Genomic DNA, 21,319 nt, shown 5'->3' with positions numbered 1-21,319 from the left:
TTACCCCCCCCCCACTCCGAGGGTTGACCCAAGTCATATGAATATACTGCCTGTAAATGTCTATCCTAACATGCTTGTTCAACTCTTGGTGAGGAGGGAGGAGGTAAGCGAGCACATCCAAGAAGTACTAGAAAGGAAGACGGTGGTCCACCTCGATCCCCACCGACTCCAAATAGAGAACCCTAAGCAAATGAACACTAGGCCCAACAAGTTGAGTCAGCACTCGCAACGGGTTACATGACATAATAAACTTGGAAAAAATAACCTAGCCATAATAACCCAAGGAGATAATAATCCGGCCATAATAACCCAATGACAAAATAACCCTAGGTCATAATAACCCATGCCAAAACAACCCATAGTCAAAATAGCCCATGGACATATTATCCCCATAAGATTATAGAGAAAAGAAAAGAAAATTTATAAATTACGTATTGTTGCTAAAACAATATTATTCAAATTTTCAATCAATGTGTCAAATTATGAACAGTGCCCCTTATATAATCTAAAAACTTATGCTTGTCATATCCATCAACTAGTCTTTATAGTCTTTCTTTGAGTTTATGATATTTTTTCCAGCTTGGTTGCCCAATGTATACAGACATATATTTCTCTATCTTATTCCCTTGGTAACCTTGTTCTCTGTTAAATGCTTTGACAAATTTCTAGATTAAGTTATGTGATGATTGAAGCATTTCAATAAATCCTCTATGCCATCCCTAAATAGTATTATTGATTTTTGGAAGATCATCCTGAATAGCTGAATAGCAATCCACAATGTGATTGGAAACTTGGGTGATCATCTATTGCCCCTTCTAGTGAGTCTGTCAATTCATGTGTCTTCAAAATAATCAATAATGGGTTGTAGAGTCTCCTCATGTTCTTTTATTTCATTCAATTTGAGTTTGACAATGATTATCTTAGGTTTTGGAGCATGATTATGCTGTGTACTACTAATCACATCACCAGATTTTGTTTGTGTCGTAGTATAACACCGACTCGAACATTTGTTCTTAACATATTCTACACAGCCAAATTATTTTATTGATGCCTTGTTGATGAAACAAAAATGTGTAACCATTTAAAAGAAGTAATTTCTTATTTTTTTGACTTGTTAAAAAATGAAGAGGCATTGTACAAAAAAAATTATTTACATGAATTTGGATTTCTCTTCTTATCACTCTAAATAAACTTACTTCTCCACTTCTTCCTTTCTTCACTTTTCTTAATTCTACCACTTTATATATCTTCTTAATGCATCTTCACTTATATTTTGTCATTAATACTATTTATCAGATTATTCCAACGAAATTGCCTTTATTTTTAGACTTATTTACCATTCTATAGGTAATTTAAGCATATTAAAGCTTTTTAGGGCTATATTTGAATATAGTTAATATATGGTCTAGAAATAATCTAAATAGCCTCTATGGTACCTTACAATCCCTTAAGTTTTTACAAGCCTCTTTATTTTATGTTATTTCTAGCTTACTAGCTTGATCTAAAATGACCACAAGTTATTTTGTCTGTGGGTCACAAAAGGAGGTTTGCCAATCAAGCAATTGTTGAGGACAGTCTAGAGAAGAGGCTAAAAGAACCACAACATCCACAACTAGAAAAATGGAAATCAAAGTCTAATATAAAATGCACCCATCCCCTAGGAGGAAATGCTCTCTAAGGAAAGCCTCCAACTCATCAATATACACAGTAGGGTAGAGGGAACAACCCTATAGCACCCCAATAGGGCTCTATATGGAATCTGAGAAGCCCTTCTGAGTATTGAATGTGTCAAGCACACTCTCTTACAACCTCATGATGGTCATCAACAGAGTCTTTGAAATCCCCATGTTCTTGAGTCTTTAAAACAAGGCTGTCCAAACAATTGAGTCAAACGCTTTACAAAAGTCCATGAAGCAACAATAGACTTTCGCAAAGTGGTGCCTAGCCTCCTCAATAATAGCCCGTAGAGTCCAAATGTGGTTCATAGTCTGAAAGCCTACCCTGAAACCCACCTTCCCTCTTGCCTTGAGATGGAACTGGTCTAGTTCTCTAGAAAGAGTCGTCTGCATCATTGTAGCATAGAGCTTAGAGAATGTGTACCTGACCATAGTGGACCTTTAGTTGTTGGGATCTGAGGTCGGCCTCGCCTTGCAAATAGGATGAATGATATGTCACGACCAAGAAGGATAAAATCAATACACACCACCCTATTGGAGAGCGCACAGAGAAAAGGGCCCAAAACAGTGGTGCCCATCTTGAAGAGTTCCATCTAGAACCCTTCCTTGACCACAACTCCATTGTTGTTCATAGATCTAATGGCCTCGCTGAGGTTGGAAACAAAGAAGAGATGACAGTGGAACTAGAGGTAAGGAGGATGGGGATTGGTCAGGAATGTTATAAAGGCTAGAAGAATGCACGACCAATGAGTCAGTATCTAGTAGGAAGGGGAAGGGGGTGCTAGGGAAAAATGGTACGCTAGAAGAACTTGGTGGACAAGAAAAGCAAGGTGTGGAAGGATCTACACTATGAGGCATGAAAAGCCGCTTTTTATGGTGGAGGTGGCAAGAAATCTTTAGCGAGGAGAGCTCAGGAGAACATGTGGAATAAGTTGTGTGAACCAAAGCGATGGAAGCAATAGCAATGCTTGCCCTACCACTAGTTCATGGGGTAAGTGCGCTAACACCTAGAGTTGCAAGAAAGTGAGACTGAGTTATGCAAGGAAAGGAGGGCAGACTCCCACAGTGGCAAGGGGGGTCAAACAAGGAGGTGCAGCCAATGGCAAAGGAGGGGTCAGTATGAAGGAGTCGTCTGAGGTGAAGGGTGAAGAGATCATGGTCCCCATCATCAAAGGAGATGAAAGTGTGAATGGAAGGCGAATTTAGGAGGCAAGGGGAGGTAACCCTACGAGTAGTATGAAGGAGTCGTCTGAGGTGAAGGGTGAAGAGATCATGGTCCCCATCATCAAAGGAGATGAAAGTGTGAATGGAAGGCGAATTCAGGAGGCAATGGGAGGAAACCCTAAGAGTGAGGATGAGGCGGACATCATCGACAAAAAGAATGCAGCAAATGGTGAAACAGCTGATGAGAAAAGACAATAACTATATTACAATTGCGAATGCCTATGACTATAGCATACAAGACTCCAAATTAGAGGAAAAATCCATCCTTGACATTAATATTTTTCAGCACAATAAAAAACTATTGTTAATGTTGTAGCTTCACGTGGATAGATTTGATATAAGATAAACTATATTTAAATTATTTATCTTGATTAATAATCAGACTAATAATTATTATAAAATTAATGTATACACATATATTTATACATATATGCACTTATTAATAACGGTTAATAATGCTTACCAATTACTAGTAAAACTGATTATTATAAATTTGATCAAACTATCTCTGTGATTGCCAATTACGTAACAAATCGAGGTTCCAATATAACACGCGATGAGATACATAAGAATTGGGTATTACATACCCCAATTGGTTTGAGATTAATGTACTTAGGGTGGCGATTAAATTCAGGTCGCTTGGCTATTATTGACATCCACTGATAGTGTGGTATGAATCGGTGAATCTATATAGTATGATAAGGCATGTCCATGTTGGACATGGCCCTACATGGTCTAAAGCCACGAAGAGTTATGTCCCTGCATGGGACGTGACATATCTGTAAGAACTCCAACCGGTTCTAACTCCAACAACATCAAATTACTTTACTTATTAGATGTTTGACGTTTTGTAAAAAACTTTGCATGAAACCTCTATCTTCCTGTCCTTTATTTTCAGATTACCTTTGCTTGCTTGTAATGGTTACAAATTAAGTTTAAACGCTTGCAAATGGTTATTAGATATCCAAGAAAAGAACTAAAGTATAGATGCAATCTTATTTTGACCATTCAAGTGCATACATATGATTTCTACATATGCAACAACAACCAGTAGACATTATAGCAAAGAGTTGGCATGAAAACTAAATATCTACGAGACAGTTCTTGATGAAAGACCAAATAAATAATTATAACAGCTCTGAATTAAATTTCAATTATAAATAGAGAACCTATGAATAACTGCTATAAGGATCAACTTGCAACAGATAAATTGATGAAGACCATATACAACAGTGTGCTCTTACAGCCCAGTGCCAGAACATGTGAGAACATGCTCAAAAAAACAACATTCAACTCAATTTCTACACTACTCAAGAGCAACTTGTTGGCACCATCAAGTCAATTGGACATGTGAAGTCTAATACTTTTTAGGATTCTCTCATTAGTACTTCAAAACAATGATGTAATAAGGGGGAAATATTGGAATATTCCATCATTAATTGTCACATAGCAAGTTTGTTTTAGATTGTCATTATTTGTTAGTATATTTGCACATTTAGTTGATTTGTCAGTGATTTGTTGAACCCATGAATACACAGTCCACCTTTCATTGCATGTATGAATTCACCTCATAAATGATAATACAAATCAATGTAGTCTTTGGAATCACTCAGATCAGATAATGTTCGGCAATAATGTGGTTCTTGTATGATATCACTTCAAAGGACAAGAGTTTTCATTCTCCATTCTCCACTAGAAACCAAGAGATTTTACATTTCACACTTGAAGGGGTTTTGTCCTCAATGTAATTGATATGCATGAATGCTCAAGCTATGAGAAAAGGCTTTTAATTTTATAAAGAAATGGATGATCTCCTTTGAGCAATTTGACTCTCTTTTATAGACTTCATTTTTGGCACCATTTATTTTTAAGTCTTTCAACCTAGAATTCTCGCTCATAAACATTTTAATACAATATCTCAGAAGTCCTTATTATGTCCCATTTATGTTAGCCATTTTATACTAATGCTAATATTTAAGTCGTTATTTTACACTATTTTCAAATGGTATTATTGGGGCTAACTAACAGCATTATTATCAAAACAATTTTTTACTTCATCCATTAGTGTTAATAAGCTTTACATCTGTCAAATATCTTACTTTTGTAAAGGGAACATGGCATTGATCAACTTAAAAATACTCTCACTTGAATATCTCTTTGGGATCTAATCCAATCATCCCAGGCATATCTTAAGGAAAGTTTTAGCTACAACCATTGTCCCATCTATAACTACTACTATTAGGATTTTACTGTTTTATAGCCAATTTGTCAAAGTAAATGTAAGATTCCATTTGCATCTCACAACTTACCTCCTCGTGTCATAAAAGAATATTGTATGTTGTCTATTGTATTGAACTGTTTGCATCGCACAAGTTATGAATGACCAAATAGTTTTTCAAATTATTATTGTGATGTCAAAAATTAGCTTCATAATAACAAATCAACAAGTAACATTTTCAGATAAGCAATATAGATTAGAATGTTTTGTAACATGTTGGGCAACTCCTTGACCAAAATTAATAATATAAATATAGGAAAAATAAGAAGCTAGTTCTTGAGTACCATAAAAGCCTTCAGAATATCTACAAGAGAAACATTCAAGTCATATAATTGTTTAATAGCTACAAGAAATAAGAAACTGAGCACAAAACAATACCTAATATCTCCGTATGGTCATATCCTAATGAAGATATTCCACAAACGACTGGCGAATTTACCTGAAGAGCATCTATATCAAAATGCAAATCACTGAAACAAGCTTAATGACTATAATAAGTACAAATACAATTCAGCAGTTTCTTGGTTGTGAAGAATTATGGAAAGGTTATAAATACCACATTTGTTGCATCAAATTTGCCTCCCAACCCCACTTCCAAAATAGCAACATCAACCTGAAGCCATGCTCTCCCACAAAAAAATTCAGGGTTAGGGAATGGAATCTTCAAAACAATCATTTGCAACTCTTTAAAATGACAAGGAAAAGTGCATCATTCATGGTATTTGCCATGTCCCTTTCCCAAGTGCTTAGCAAAAAAATCAATTTTCAGGCCCACGTATTGCTTCACTTGGCACTTGAATAAATTACTCTTTATGTAATTGATAAAATATAAGTTACATTTTATTTTATTTATAGAGATAAAAGTAATTTAAATAAAAGGGCCAAATGTAATGACTATAAATGCAAAGTCTACTACCCTCAATTTGTATCCAAAATTATTATTTTCATGAGCTCAATAATTGGGGCTTTCAAGTATGAAAACCCTTGGTGGCTTGGTATAGCGGATTAAAACCATCTGAATTGCAATCTTGATTTGAGAACAAAAAACGTTAAGTCTAATTCAGGAAATTGTAGCATCTGGATGCAAGTTTATTGTGGAAAATTTAAGGTGAAAATATTATTGTCTACTTGACCACTTGAGGCGATTCTAGTATTTTCATCTGTTGTAGCTGCATCACCACCAAACAGTAAGCATTTATGTTGCATATTTTATGGCTGTCTTTTCAGCACCTTTTATTCATCCTTATGAATGCAATGCTGGCACATACTATTCACCAGTTGAAGAATATTGAGATCTGAAATTAGATTTAAATTACATCTATCATTAACAATTTGAACATAATTGTCTGTTTGGTGGTTCATTAAGGAATATTACTGCAACTTATTCATGTTTTGGAAACTATAAATCATGTATGGTTAATTCATTCAATATTAAATATATTGCAGTGGTTTATCTAAATTCCTGTGCAAACAAAAATCTGAAATTAGATTGAAATATGGAAATGCATCTGAATAAAGGCTCTAAATGCTATGTTTCATTCAACTGTGTGACTTGAAATTAATTTCTGTTCGTGGCAATTGTATTTAGGTTTGGCTGTTGATTATTGATACACTTTAGAATTAACATGTTGCATTAGATTCCCAAACTTCTTGTCTATCAATAATAATAACCATATCTGAGTATATTGCCAATTCGCCTACTTACAGTATTGTCCATGAGATAATGTTGATAATTGCTGCTGCTATAAAACTCAATAATTAGCATAATTATGCCGGTCTCTTATACACATTTATACATTCCTACCGTTATTATTATTACCAAAAGCCATTAAGTTAATATATTTTTGCTAACATAGGGTTTCATATCAGCTCTATAGTTTAAAACTCATTTTGAATGTTTCCATAAATCAAAAAACTGATTCACCTAGTGTTTGAATCCGTTAATTACTTCAGCACTTTCAGTGATTGCTTTAATCAGAAAATTTAAAAAATTATCATACATTCCAAGAAACCTATAAAGGAACGTTACAGTATTAATATTCAATTTTACCTTTCAAACCTTAAATATAACAAACCATCAACCTCTAATCATTTCCACTTTTAACATTTAATAACTGACAACAATTCACCCTTCTTGTTAAAGTCAACATCTGCAAACTCCATGTCTATACAATTCAACTATACTGTTTATGCCAATAAAGTATACTATACAGCCACCACTTTAAGTGCAATATTTATGCACGAATTTAATACTTTTGCAAAACAAACAACATAAATCAATTCATATGATCACAAATGACAACAAAAGATATACCAATACCTACTTCCAAGCCCAAAAGGACAGTGTTAGGCAATATGTTATTACAATATGATATATGCACTCTAAATCGAATTACCATAACTTCTTATACAAGTGGTAATTGGAAATTTGACAGACAAGAAACAAAGTGAAATTATCCACCTTCTCTTCAGTAAATATCTTGAAGGCAAGGAGAGTTAAGAACCGGAAAAAATGTATGTCCTCCACAGAATTTTCCTGCATAAGAAACAATCTCAAGAGTAAAACGCACAACCTTGTTAAGGAAATCATAAACAAATACATAATTTATGAGAGCAAGGTTGAGAATGTAAATAGCACTCCGTACAATTTAAAAGGGATAGAAACTTTTCAATCTTTAAGTTGGGTAAACTCTAGAAAACTATTACTTCTCTTTTTCCACTTGATGTATAATTGTAGAATAGGATGCTAGAAAACATTCATACTAAAGAGATTGCATATGGAATCAAAGCTTAAAAAGCATCAATATTTTAAACATTCTAAATCATTACCACAACCGCTAAAATTTTAAGGATTTCAAGGACTACAAAATAGGCCAAGCTTCTCTAAGGATATTCTCTCATTTTCATTTTGGAAAGCCATAGTTTCCTATAGAGATGACCACATAATCATCTTCAATTTGTGAAGAAGAGCTACCACACTGCAGTATCTCTTAATGACCAAGAACAAAAGTAAACACCTCAGCCTTAATGTTCATTTCATTTTTCCTGATGAAACTCAAACGAAGTACCTTGAAAAATCATATTTATTCAGCCAGCTCCTGTCATGTCCCCTGCCCCAGTTTGATTAGCATTAGCTCGCACTCAGCCTATTATTCATCCCGATGGCCTAGAGTGCAGTGTTAGGGATGACATGGAGGGACCTTTGTATGCATTATATCTGACACATCCAAAATTAGGACCTTATGGTGACGTGTTCAAGTTGTGGTGACTGGAGTTCTTAGTTGGCACAAATGTTTCGCTCATCTAGATAGCCAAGCTTATGGCTCTGCCATTCTGCGGTTAACTCCTGTCACAATTACCCTTAGTGGCCTGCATGCCCACTGCATTCTAAGGGTCCCTCGCATTCTCACAGAAAGGAATTTAGAGATACAAAGGGTGAGAAGCCAAGCATCGAAGGCTGAGGAAAAAAGATAAGTAAAGGATATTGTCTGAGTTTTGAATATCACTCCTAGGGACGAACACCTATAGGAAAGGTGGTTGGATGTAACCTCAACCAAAATATGTTCCAAGTTTTATCTTATTGCAGACGTATATCAAAATTAATCTGAGTTCCAAGTCTGAAGATTCTGAAAAGAAGGTGATTACAGAACATAAAGTTCATTGTGGAGGGGAAGAATATTATATACAGTTGAGATTATCAGACGTAGCACAGGCTCTGTTGTTTCCAACGGCTGCAGAAGATGTTCCATGTTGCCAAGCACTCAGTGTGTAGCATTGGAGTATACCTTAATATCAAAGCTTTCCACTAGCAATACTTAAGCACTGGTCATGTGTGTAGAGTTTGAATGAAAGATGATAAGTGAAACACTCAGTAGGAGGAAGTCAGCGGGGTGGGAAACTAGAAGACGTGTATTCATAACAATTCCAGTAATAGCAGAAGTTATGTCCAGGGAGGATTCGGTCAAGATGACATTGTGACTTGTATGGTGTGATGCAGAGCCCTTCCCCTTGACCAAAAATCTCCACTAGTTGCCCAATCACCCACAAGGTCTAACAACTTTCCCTTTCAACTTATTTCAATAGTTTCTAAGTGCCCACTGTTGGTTTTCAAAACCGCAGATTGGAAATCCAAGACCCTGCCACTTCTCTTGATAGGATTTCGCAATCAATTTTGGCCAACAAACGAGAATCATCTTGATTACCCTGCACTTCAAGCTTCACTACACCTTGGCGGGTAGACATTTTCCTCAAACCTGATCACTGGGTTCAAAGCTTTTCTATATCGAATTTATGCTTTGGAGAGTTCTTTGGTTGGTGAAGTCCTTGAACTCAATTAAAATGAAACTGAATTTTGAGTGTTTGAATTGAATGAATTGTATAAGGTTTTAACAATGGATTTGAGGTTTGTAAGAAGGAATTTATCGACTTTCCAACTTCAAATATAAATCCAATACTTCAATGATAAGACCAGTGCATTAGCTTGTTTGGGCAACAGAGTCAACTACAATGAAGATTATAATGTACAACTTTATGATGTTCTACGCACACAAACTATAAACAATTTAATGATCAAGATGCTACAAATCAAATATATACGCAATTCTAAACTAGTCCAAATTGCGCTTTAAATCCTAAGGTCAGGAGACAGATTGGACACACACTTGGAAACAATTAGATATTTCACAATATCTGTAATGATCGAGTTTAAAATGCCATACATGACCACGTCCACTTATCTGACATGAATTGTTTACAGAATTTTTAAAAATAATTATAAAAGACAAATCAACTGAAGTTTAAATCTCCATGCCTTCAATATTAATTAACAAAGGACAATTTATTATATTATTAAACTAAAATATGTGAATTTACATTATAAAGTGATATTAAATCTCCTTATCCCTCCATACAAAATATATAAATTATGATACTTCTTCTTTGTAGAATGTCTTTTCAAATATGTATTGTATTTCTCTATAATTCAATCTATATTTATATCTTACAAATTTGAAAGATTATGACTTCAAACTCAAAAGTCATTTATTTTCTTAAAAAGAAAATAAATCACACCTTTCCAAATTAATTCCTCTTCAACATAAGACCGGAGCCATCGATTTTCAATCAATAATTATATAGGTGCCCGCTAATGCCACGATTCTCCTCCATATTATAGCCGTGCCATATATACTTCTGTATAAGTGATAAATAGAACCTTTAATATTATATCTGTGTTTTACGGCAATCATTATTGAGTCTCAAGTTCTAAAAATCATTTTTTTTGTTCAACATTTTTCTGTATAGTATCCAGGCATGCGTAGTTTGGAACTAATACATTTGTCTGTGAAAAGACATATGCAAATTCTTAACTCATCTACAGTTCCCGATAATGATGCTTGGCATATCTTCCTCATACTTATTATACTTGTGTGGCCACGCTATATGCAATTCCAGAGCCGTCCAAGGTTTTTCTTTTGTCTGAAAACAACCTTGCTCAATCTGCGAATTTCAATCCGCTTGTCATGCACAGGCACTTGGTTCCTTTCATTCATTAATAGCAATGATGAAAGATATGTGGCACTGTAAAACTCTGTGATGGCGGTTTGTTGTTCCATCATAATCTCTGATGTTCTTCATTATGAATGTCATCGCAACTACATAGAAACCAATTCCTCATATTCATTGCTTATATGGCATCTCTATACAGCTACCTGTGTCTTTGAATTGTGCCGCTGGTATCAAATGAATATGTGTCTTCTTCAGATTTTATCAAATACTGATGTAGCTTTGACTTATCTCTGATACGGTATTTGATATATTTGTTTGTCTTACAAGATGTGACACACTCTTGACAAGTCTGAAATAATATTCTTGAAAGTCTTTTCTTCCTCTCATTATCGTCTTTATTTTTTGCACAGCTGCTTCTGCATAGTCATATCTGTACATACTGTCTGGTCTGTTCTGATATGTCTTTTAACATCCATGGCTCTGGCTTTGAGATTGACATCACACTTAAACGGTCAACAATTCTGTTCTGAATCCATGTAACCATCTACATGCCCCGTATTTCTAACATCTGAAGGAATATAATGCTGCATCAGACGGAAGTAAACACATCACTCCTTTCATATACTGACTAGTATAACCACAGTTTAAATTTTTCTTATTGGGATATATGAATTTGTCAAAACATATTCTTCAGCAATCTGTTTATAGAATCAATTCATAATGGAATGGATTTATTTTTGTTGTAAAGTCTTTAAAGCCTTTAACTGAATATGAATTTTGACTATTATTGCCTTCATCATTGTTCATCTGATATAAACTTCAAGTTATATTGCATGACTTTCCCACTATTGTAACCAACACCTTCAGATTGAATGCCTGTAGTATGAATTACTGATAAAGAATATGCAGGAAAAGGTTACTGAATAAATACTAAATGGAAACAATAAGCATGTGTGAACATAAATCTCTGAACCCCTCTTGTTCCAAATCTCCATGTCTGCTATGTCATGTTTGCTTTTTAGATGACTAGTTCACGCAACTGGAGATTTTTACACTCCTCTGCAAGCTCGGGATAGTGCTCACAATCAATAATAACCAATAGAGTATGTTATCACCAATATAAAACCCTGTGCAATGGTAGAATATCTTTGAAGAATTTGGATTCTGGAAATAGGATGTATTAACACAAATCTGGTCATGATAAATTATATAATGGTCAAGCCATAGTATATGATTATCATCCTTAGTAGATCTAGGATTTACTCAATATGAAAGTTCAGCTCTGAGGGAAATGGAATAATAATCTAAAGGACAAGATCAACAGTAGAAATTTGTGAATAGAGTGGTATTTGAATGGAGATCCTGATTTACAAAATCAAGGCTCCACCACCCACAACACACTTGTAACAGATACTCACAAACAGACTTCAAACTAGGTCTTATCCCCTAGTAGCCCTATTTTCCCTGTTTTTTGGACTTCTTACTCAAACTTTACTAAACACAAGCCAATTAAATGAGCGATTCAAATACCCATTTGAAAGTTATATAACATATCAGAAAACAAAATGGGGTCACTTTGGAGCCTGTGTACATGAAATGGCAAATTGACAGTTTTCTTACAAAGCATGGGTAAAACTCAACACCCAACCTTCAAATCTTCCACAGTATTATGTTTTTATACGAAACAAATGATTTTGGTGCCTACTTGGTTCAATGACACAATTTGATGGGTTAAACACAAAACCCTCACCCAAACAAGCCTAAATCTAGGGCTTTCTGAAACATACCTTTTCCAACATGATGCTAACACCTTCTCCTTGATATCTTTAGTCACTTCCAAACATTAAATGACCCTCCTCTACCTCTATAACCTTGGCAATATTTTCATCTAGTTTTTATCATGTCAGTCACGGTGTACACCCTTATAAACAGTCTTTCTGCAAATTTTTAGGTTACTGGCATATCATACAAGTCTTAGAGCCCATTCTATGAGAATCAGTGATGGCATTCATAGAACAGATCTAGAATTCATTGAGACCCTAAAACTTGTGAGCAAAAATGCAAGTTTCTAAAACCTATCGGCACTGTTAAAGCAAAAACTGATTGATTAAACTTACAAAGGCATCCAATGCTGTGTAAAAATCTTTATCTTCAAGTCTCAATTGTGTATCACAGAGATCCAAACAAAAAATCTGTCAAGAGAACATGCCAAATCACAAGATATTGCAAGAAAATAAACCATTTTATTTAGTCCCTATGTTACCAGTCAGTACAGTCAATTGCAATCTGCCTCGAAATGCCTCTCAGAGGCTTTATACAACCTTCCTACAACTTCCTAAACCGACTGATGTGGATTTGTTTCATTAAAACTTGCTCAAACATCCTAATCTAGGTTTCTCGGACAATGGTGCATAGCTGTTACATTTCAAAAATTTAAAATAAAACCCTTTAAAAAATATTACTATCTAATTGCTAGGTATGGCCAATGGCCTCAAATGGATGTGAAAACATTTTTAAGCATCCTAGAACCATTGTTAACCCTATCATATATCATATGCCCATTAGGCCCATTATTAAGTTTTGTGGTCCTTTCAGGACAACTTGGACAATTAATCAATTCTTTATTTTCATCACAACTGAATGCCATAATTGGTTTCAAGACCTCCAAGTTGAGTCTCGGTGACCCTCCTCTATCTTCTCCATGCCTTGGAGTCTTCATAGGTCTTCTTCCTCTGTCAGGTGCTCCTATACCATGCTGTTAAACTGAAAATGCTGACACCACCCACGGGTGTTGGAAAGAAGGGTTTGTATGAATACATGACTGCACATAAGCTTACATTTTCAAAATTACGTGTCCCCAGGTGCTCTTGTGTATTGATCTCTCTTCCTTTCGAGGGGTTATATTTGCATTGCATTTGCAATTCAGCCAGGAAACTATTGTGTAAACTGTTATTGCTCACGTATTAGAAGTCTATGAATTGAGTGCTCTGGTTGCATGAGTTTACTGTTTTGCAGTTAGTTCTTTGATTGTGCCCAAAAAATCAGCTACTATTATTGTTTAATGAATATTGTGGTTGATCCTATAGGATTTGTAGGAGATTTGCATTAATGACACAATGGTAGTACTACTGAGTCACCAAGTAGCAATTCAATTTAAAACGACTACGTTTCTTACAGCGCTATCAAAGCATGAACCTGCTACTAAGTGGATGATTGTTTTGAATGCATCAATATAGTAGGGAACTACGAAGGTTTTGCAGACCCCCACCAATTCCAGAAGGTAGGAAAGTATCCGAGATTGTGGGAGTTCACTCAATGGCTAAGAGACCTACAAATCAAGCTGAGGAAGCAGATAGAGAAGGGAAACATTGAGAGCCCTCAAAGGAGGACAAATTATGGAAACAATATAGCAAATGAATAGCAGGCCAAGAAGACCCCAAAGTCATCATAGTGAGGGTGGTAGTGCAGCTGGAGCACCACAAAGTGTGGGAGCGTCCACTTGTACCACGGATAGACCCTTAATGCCCGTGTTTGCTGAACATAATGAGGAAGTTGAGATTGCTAATGCACAAGCAGAAATGGCTATTCCAGAAGGCATCAAGGCAATGCACACTAAATGGGATTTGTTTATGGATAATGTTAAGGCAGATTTAAGCTTTGTTTAGTATATGGGACAAAAATGGGAGATTAAGAGCAAGGTAGGATAGAAGGCCAAGGGGTCCAAACAGGGATTTGAAGCATGTTACGAACAAGCTTACGTTACCAATATTTGACAGCAGTTGGAAAACTACAACCAAGGCACGAATACATAAACTAGATACATTTGTTACACTAAAACCTGTTTACCGTACGGGTAAAATAAATGAACGCATACAGACAATGGAACACGAACAGCAAACTCCTTTTATTATATTCGCATATGCTAGAACATTACATTATGCTTGATAAGATAAATGATTTACAATGATCCTAGACGGGGTATAAATATTAAATACTATCCGCCGAACCTTCCCGAAGGAGTCCGTCGGCCACAAACATTATGTCCACTACAAACTATTTACCTGTCAGCTACAAAATCTTTACCGACGACGTCGACTACAGAATACAAAAACACCGACGACAATCAAGTCGGCTGCCACAGTTTCCACCGACAACAAAACCAATGATTGAGACTGAGGCAATCAAGTTTGCTGCTATGTATTTGAATGGGCCAGCTTATTCTTGGTAGCATCAAAGCCTTGTCAATCAAGTTTGTGGCATGATTAACTTGTATGAGGAGTTTAGCAGCAAGTTGATAACCAGATTTGACAGGAAGGATAAAGAACTTCACTAAAAAGAGTTAGCCCAACTTAAGGATAATGGTGCCTTGGGGACATGTCTAAAAGCAAGAAAGTGATGTTGTTTCTAGAAGGTTTGAGTGAGAAGTTCAGAGGCACTTGATTTAGATAGTTCATCATCAGTGGTTGAGCCCCTTAAAAAGCCCTTTAAGGTACCAATGTCTAATCTGAAATGTTCAAATCCGAACAAGGCTCCTAGCATCAATATAGCACTCTGCCTGTGCCAATGATACGTCCAATATGTAAGAAGTCCAACTCATAATACCACCACAAGCTGTTGTCGTAATCTGAATCAAGAATAGGAATAATACTTATGATGTCACTATGTCCTTGTACCAAAAGGAAAACCATCTCATAAGGTATGTGCCTCAAGATGAGATCAATCTAAAACTCACTATCTTCTAAGGGATGAATAAAATCTAAAAGTATAAAAACTGACCAAAGGGAGCAGCCACAGTCAACGGGGATATGCATAAAAAATAAAAGCACCAATTAGTAAGGAGGCGGCTGCCATATCATAAGAACTTGGTGACCAAATAATAGGTGAGTTGTAGGAACCTTCCTCTCTTGGTTCACTCTGGATGACATCAGCTGAATCACTATCTCCATTAATGAAAAGATCATCATCAAGTGAAATCTCTTATTTATTTTCACTTGGTTCTTCTCTACCCACGTGGCATTGTGAAGATATATCTGTCGTCACAAAAATCAGAGTTCTCATTGTTTACTTCTTGCTGGTCCATAAAGTTTTCTTCAACATAATGAGCCTCATAAGGTGAAGAAGGGATACCAAGTTCACCTTCATCCACGCCAAGGGTGTGAATTCCTTCTACCATTTGTATGATTTATTGCACATCAGAATTAAGACCATCATCCATGGAAGCAGCTGTCATAGAAGTCTTCCTTTCAGCTTGATATAAGGAGTAGTCTCATACTTAATTATAGGCAAAGCCCATCCACCTTCTTCTCTTTATCTTTTGCGTGTTTGATGGCCATATCCCTGTCTTTGAGCAGCTTCAAGTAATCTGGTTTCATTCTTTCCAATGCTCCTTTTAGAGTGTGAAGAGATACAGTGTTAATTGTATTCATTTTCCCCTTCTCCTTTTCAACATTTTTATTTCTCGCATGGTTTCTCAAATGTTTTTATGGGTGTTATCAAAACGCGCTAAGGCTGCAATGACCATATCATTTGATACTTTCAGCTTATTCTCCAAATTATATGCTCCAAACCCATCAACTAGAAATGGAATTTATGATTGGTCCTTCAAATCAGTCCCTATAGTAGCTTCATTTTGCTCTAACTCTTGTATTCTAAATTTGCCATCCCCTTCGTTGGAAGAATTTTCATTTTCAGCTAAATCGATTTCAGAATTGTTTTCCAACTCAAAATATATTGCCTCATCAACTATGACATTATAGTTTTCATATAGTTCATCCTCATGAAGATATTTATTTTCAACCTTATGATCACCATAATGTTTGCCTATAATAACCTCCAAGTCTCCAAATAAGATACTTGCATGTCCCTTACCATAGATCGTAGTTGATTCCATCACCTTGCAAGCTTGCACTTTGTCATGTTGAAGCTGAACTGACGAGTCTTCAGTTCCTTCAACACTAATCTGCACTTCTTGAGCTATCTCTTCTACCTCGTTCTTCTCATAAATGTGGTCAAGAAGACCATGTATGCTACCATGTGAAAATAGCTGCTCTTTTCTCATTTTATTTTTGTTCATTATTGCAGATCCTGGAACCTGGAATCTCATTGCATTTAATTCTTTGTTAGCCTATTGTTGTTGGCACTTCTCAATTTCTAGCTCACCTTGTTTACCAGCTTATAAGCAGTTTTTGAAGCCTTTTGCTCCCTATTTGAAATAGCTAACAACATTTCTAGAAGTCGCTGAAAGTGAGCTTCACTCTCATTAATTGTTATAACCATAATGATTTCAATGGCTGAAATAACATCTGCATTATGTTTTTTCCCGATTGAGCCTAAGAAATGTTAAAACATGGTATTATTAAATCATACAATACCAAATCAAGCAGTAGACTACACAATCTGATTTCTGCAAATGATTTTAGTATGGTAACCCTTCTAGAGAAATGACAACTATTGATGTCCCAAAGATTTTGTAAACGGTCAATGATTAAGTTAAGTGTGTCTTTCATTTATGTCTTCTTCGTAAGGTTCTTAAAGTGTTAAAATTTCGTGTAACCTCCATCAAAAAAATGTGACCGATAGATTTACCTCGTCATCTTTATGTGTCAGCCACTTCTGTTCAGTAAACCTATCACTGTATGAACAAGAACAGTCTGCACCAAATCAGAGGGAGATTGCTTGACCATGCTTAGGCATCCATCCAATTTAATCAAAGTGATGAGAGTGTGTTCACTTGTTTGAGAATCCTACCCCAAATTGCTAGCCGTTTCATAAAGTACTTTGACCAAGTATTTGATGCCATTTTTTTAAATTTGCTAATCTGAGGCAACTCGAGTTCTGCAATTTTGGCTTCTCGTGTTACTTTTGTTCTGATTTTGCAAGTGTTGGCAAAACCACTATATCTTCCCATGTTTCAACTAATTTCCAAACAGGGTTTAATAGACAATGAATGATGACCTGTTAAGTCCCTGTAATACTCTTGCACCTACAGTTTCACTCTTTCCCTTCCAAGGATTGGCAAGTTTAGAATGCTTAAAAGATCTATGAACCTAGAAATTTATAATATCTATTTGTTTTTTATTCTTTGTTAACAACATTAAAACTGTCGTTTCACCCCCCCCATGCCAGCATTCCTTCAACTGAAGAAATCTGTTGCTTCAATTCCTTCGAGGGCCTTCTGTTTCCCCTTTCTAACCTCCAGTATTTTATTTATCTTGAAATTGATTGCTAGTTCATAGAATGTCAGACTAAATCCATGCCACAATAGAAGACTTCAACTTCAGACCTAAGTTATCGTATTTGCTCACAGGCTGGTAAAATCAGAAGTTGATTCAACCTGAAGTCATAGGTGGTTCGAATTTTTTGTGAAATTCTCTTTTTGACTGATACATTCGCTTCACATTCAATAAAACGAGGCCTGGTCAATTTAGGCATGTTTTTAGTGAATTTGAATTTAAGAAAGTGTGCCCTAGGGCGATTTTAATCAAGGTTGATCAAATGTCAGATGACTTTGACCAGAATTTCTTAGTTTTGTTGACTTTTCTGCATGCATGACAATTTTTTATAATAGTTTTTCGTAAGGAAACCTAGAAAACAAACGCATTTTTAACATTTTATCTATCCCACATTTTTATCTATCAGACTCTGCTTGCACTTTTATCTATCAAACAACTCTATATTTTGTCTTGTAACCTACATGTCTCTAATTTTGTGGTCTCTAATTCTCCAACAACATTTCTCCTCCTTCCTCCTTTCCCCAGCAACACACTCTCCACTCTTCTTTAACGTTGTCTTCTACCAACAAAGTCTGTGAATGCTGCTACAGGTTAAGGTAAGTGTTTTTAGTTTTAACTTTTTTTTATTACATGTTTGTTGTTGATACAATGGCATTGTTGTCATGTTCTCTTCCCCATCCTATACTTCAACATATTAATTATTATTCAGTAATAATATCTAAGAAGAGATTTTTTGGATTGTACTTGTTGATAAGAACATATAAAATTATTATCTTCAACATCTGAAATTCTCCACCGCACCATATACTGAAAAGTCCATTATACAATACATTCCTCAGAGATATCCTCTGCAACCAAGCAAATAACAAAAAATTTCTCCATTCAATCTTTGACATGCTCTTTCTAGAAAATGCAATTTGCAGCTCTACAACTGCATCTCACACCTATGGCAGAATTCTAAAAAATAAAACTAAAAGGCAAAAGCTATACTATATGCTAAAGCCTAAAGTTGCAGTGTGAACATAACTGAATGATTTTAATAAATCCTAAGAATAGGATTCATGCAAATGCATTAGTAGATAATTTTATATTAACCAGCTAGCAGCTCAAAATAATGGATATAAAATTAAGATTTCCATTACCAGTAAGGATACTTTTACAATTTTGAGCTTCTATGGGTAATACAACTGGAAGACAGAACGGTATGAGATCAATCATTGTGTATGTGGCACTACAATTCTTAGCAGTAGAAGTGGTTCATAAGTCCTTAGTTTTATTTTACTTTTTCCAATTTTGATTCATGAATAAATTTTAACTTGTTGCTTTGTTAGTTGTTTGTAGATTTCAATGAAAGGTTGTAACCATAGTTTGCAAATTTGGACTCGAAGAGTACTCAACAAGCCCAAAAAAAATTTAAACTCGGCGAAAACCTGGAGAAAAATCAACAATAACTCAGCAATTTAGAAAGAACTAAATATTAAATTCTCTTAAAGAAACATATTTTATTTGTAAAAATCAATTACAAAATGTATTAAATTAAAAATTGACACCTTGAAGGAGAAAATGCATGGTTTTGTAACAACAACAGCATGTGTAAAACACATTCTAACCAACATTTTACTTGCATCAACATTTTTTCCCTTAGTTTTTTGTGTCTATAAAAACACAAGAGTAAGACCTGAGAGTACTCACCCAACCAAAAAAAAATGGAGAGTACTTGGCAACTCAGGGAGTACTCGGAGAGTTTGCAAACTATGTTTGTAGCTGCAAGTGCTTCTAAAATCAGAAACCCCCACTTCAAAATAGACAAATACTCCCCAATTTGGAAATATGAGAAAATGGTTTGACTAATGCCAGGTGGAGGAGGTTGTGTGTGGATTTATTTCTCGAAAGCACATTTGTGCTTTATAGTAGACTAAAGCATTTTTGTGCTTTATTTCTCAAAAAGGCACCAAATTTTGTATCGGGAAGCCAAGAGCAAACAAAATGCTACCTAAAACCCTCCTTCCAAATCACATTGTAAATAAATATATTAAAGAACAAAAGCAAGCAGAGGAAATTGTAGGGAGGGCAAATTCTTCTCATCCATTGCAAAGTGATAGGCCTTCAAAGAAAGGAAACATATCATCTCTGTCTTCAACTACTAGTCCATAAGAACCACCTGCAGAGGACCACCCAATCTTGCGTTCTCCTCTAAGTAAAAGAGCAATAGGACTCTTGGAAACATCATTTCAAAATGAAGCTAAAGGCACTGCTGATAAAGCCACAATGAAATGCGTCTATGCAAATGGATTGTTCACTCACCGTATTGGCAATACATGGTGAAAGTAGTTAATCAAGCTTGAAAGGTGTTCAAGGTCCCTGGTATGAAAAGATGCGCACCACTATATTGGATAATGAGGTGGCTACTGTAGAGACTACCATGCAGCCCATCAAGGATTCCTCGATTGAAACAAGTATGACAATAGTATCAGGTGGATGGAAAGATGTGAGAAATGGTGAATGTTATTGCAGTGTCCACAAGAGATGCAATGTTTTTGAAAGTTGTGGATTGTGAAGGAGCATTGTGAACATTCTCATTCAAGTCATTGAGCAAGTTGGTCCGCAGGATGTTGTTCAAGTAGCAACCAACAATGCCAAGAATTACAGGGGTTTTGACTTATTGGTTGAGGAGCGGCTCAAACACATTTTTTGGACACCCAGCAGTCAGGACAACAGAGAGCCCCTTGGAAGGGGAATCAAAGGCACTCAGCGAAGTCCTTTAAGGGCCAACAATCTCACCAGCAAAGGCCACAACAAAATTCTTGGCAAAAACCATCACAAGGTTATTAGAGCTCTAAGCTAAAGCAATGGCAGTCACAGGATTCTCGACGAGATCACGGGGAAAAGACCCCATAGGCACAGCCAGCTAGGACTCAATAGTCATCTAGGGGTGGTTACAATGGGTCTAGTAGGACTAGAGGTTCACAGTAGTCCAAATCACAAGTTGTACAGATTCATACCCATGGACCATGCTACCCTTGTGGTGGCATGGGTCACATAGCTAGAGAGTGTCCGTAGGGACAATCATCTGGTGGTCAAAAAGGGGCTACTTCTGAGCCTACAGTTGGTGATATGGGTAGATCCCATAGAGTGTTTGCAGTGGTTGATAACCGCTAGGTTGAGCATCAAGCTACAATTATCGAGGCCACAAGTATGATACGAGGTAGTATGGTTACTATTTTATTTTATTCCAGAGCTACTAACTCCTTTATATCTCCATTTGTAGTGGAGCATTGCGGGCTAGTAGCAGTTAGACAAGATGTCACTTGGGAGGTAGAGTTAGCCTCGGGAGCCAGGATGTCAATTAATTCCATAGTCTGGAATTGTCAGATTCAGATTGGGGACATGTCCACAATGTTTGA

At 35.9% G+C, this 21,319-nt stretch overlaps 1 protein-coding gene across 9 annotated transcripts in view; it reads right to left on the bottom strand.

Annotated features, from left to right (window-relative positions):
* Nucleotides 1–21,319, bottom strand: part of LOC149567612 (folylpolyglutamate synthase-like) — a 191,192-nt gene that overhangs the window by 46,154 nt on the left and 123,719 nt on the right. For all 9 annotated transcript variants that reach the window (XM_089820852.1, XM_089820849.1, XM_089820848.1 and 6 more), the window contains 3 exons: nucleotides 7,640–7,714; nucleotides 5,735–5,791; nucleotides 5,557–5,617 (listed from right to left, as the gene is read on the bottom strand). In XM_089820852.1, the coding sequence (XP_089676978.1) occupies nucleotides 5,557–5,617; nucleotides 5,735–5,791; nucleotides 7,640–7,714 (193 nt within the window). The remainder of the gene's footprint in view (nucleotides 1–5,556; nucleotides 5,618–5,734; nucleotides 5,792–7,639; nucleotides 7,715–21,319) is intronic.

The sequence above is a fragment of the Cupressus sempervirens genome, chromosome 3 (assembly GCF_028749045.1).
Source record: "Cupressus sempervirens isolate cs-2001-9-10 chromosome 3, ASM2874904v1, whole genome shotgun sequence".
Taxonomy (NCBI): domain Eukaryota; kingdom Viridiplantae; phylum Streptophyta; class Pinopsida; order Cupressales; family Cupressaceae; genus Cupressus; species Cupressus sempervirens.
Note: the sequence above shows the minus strand (reverse complement) of the source record. Positions and strands in the feature narration are given on the sequence as shown.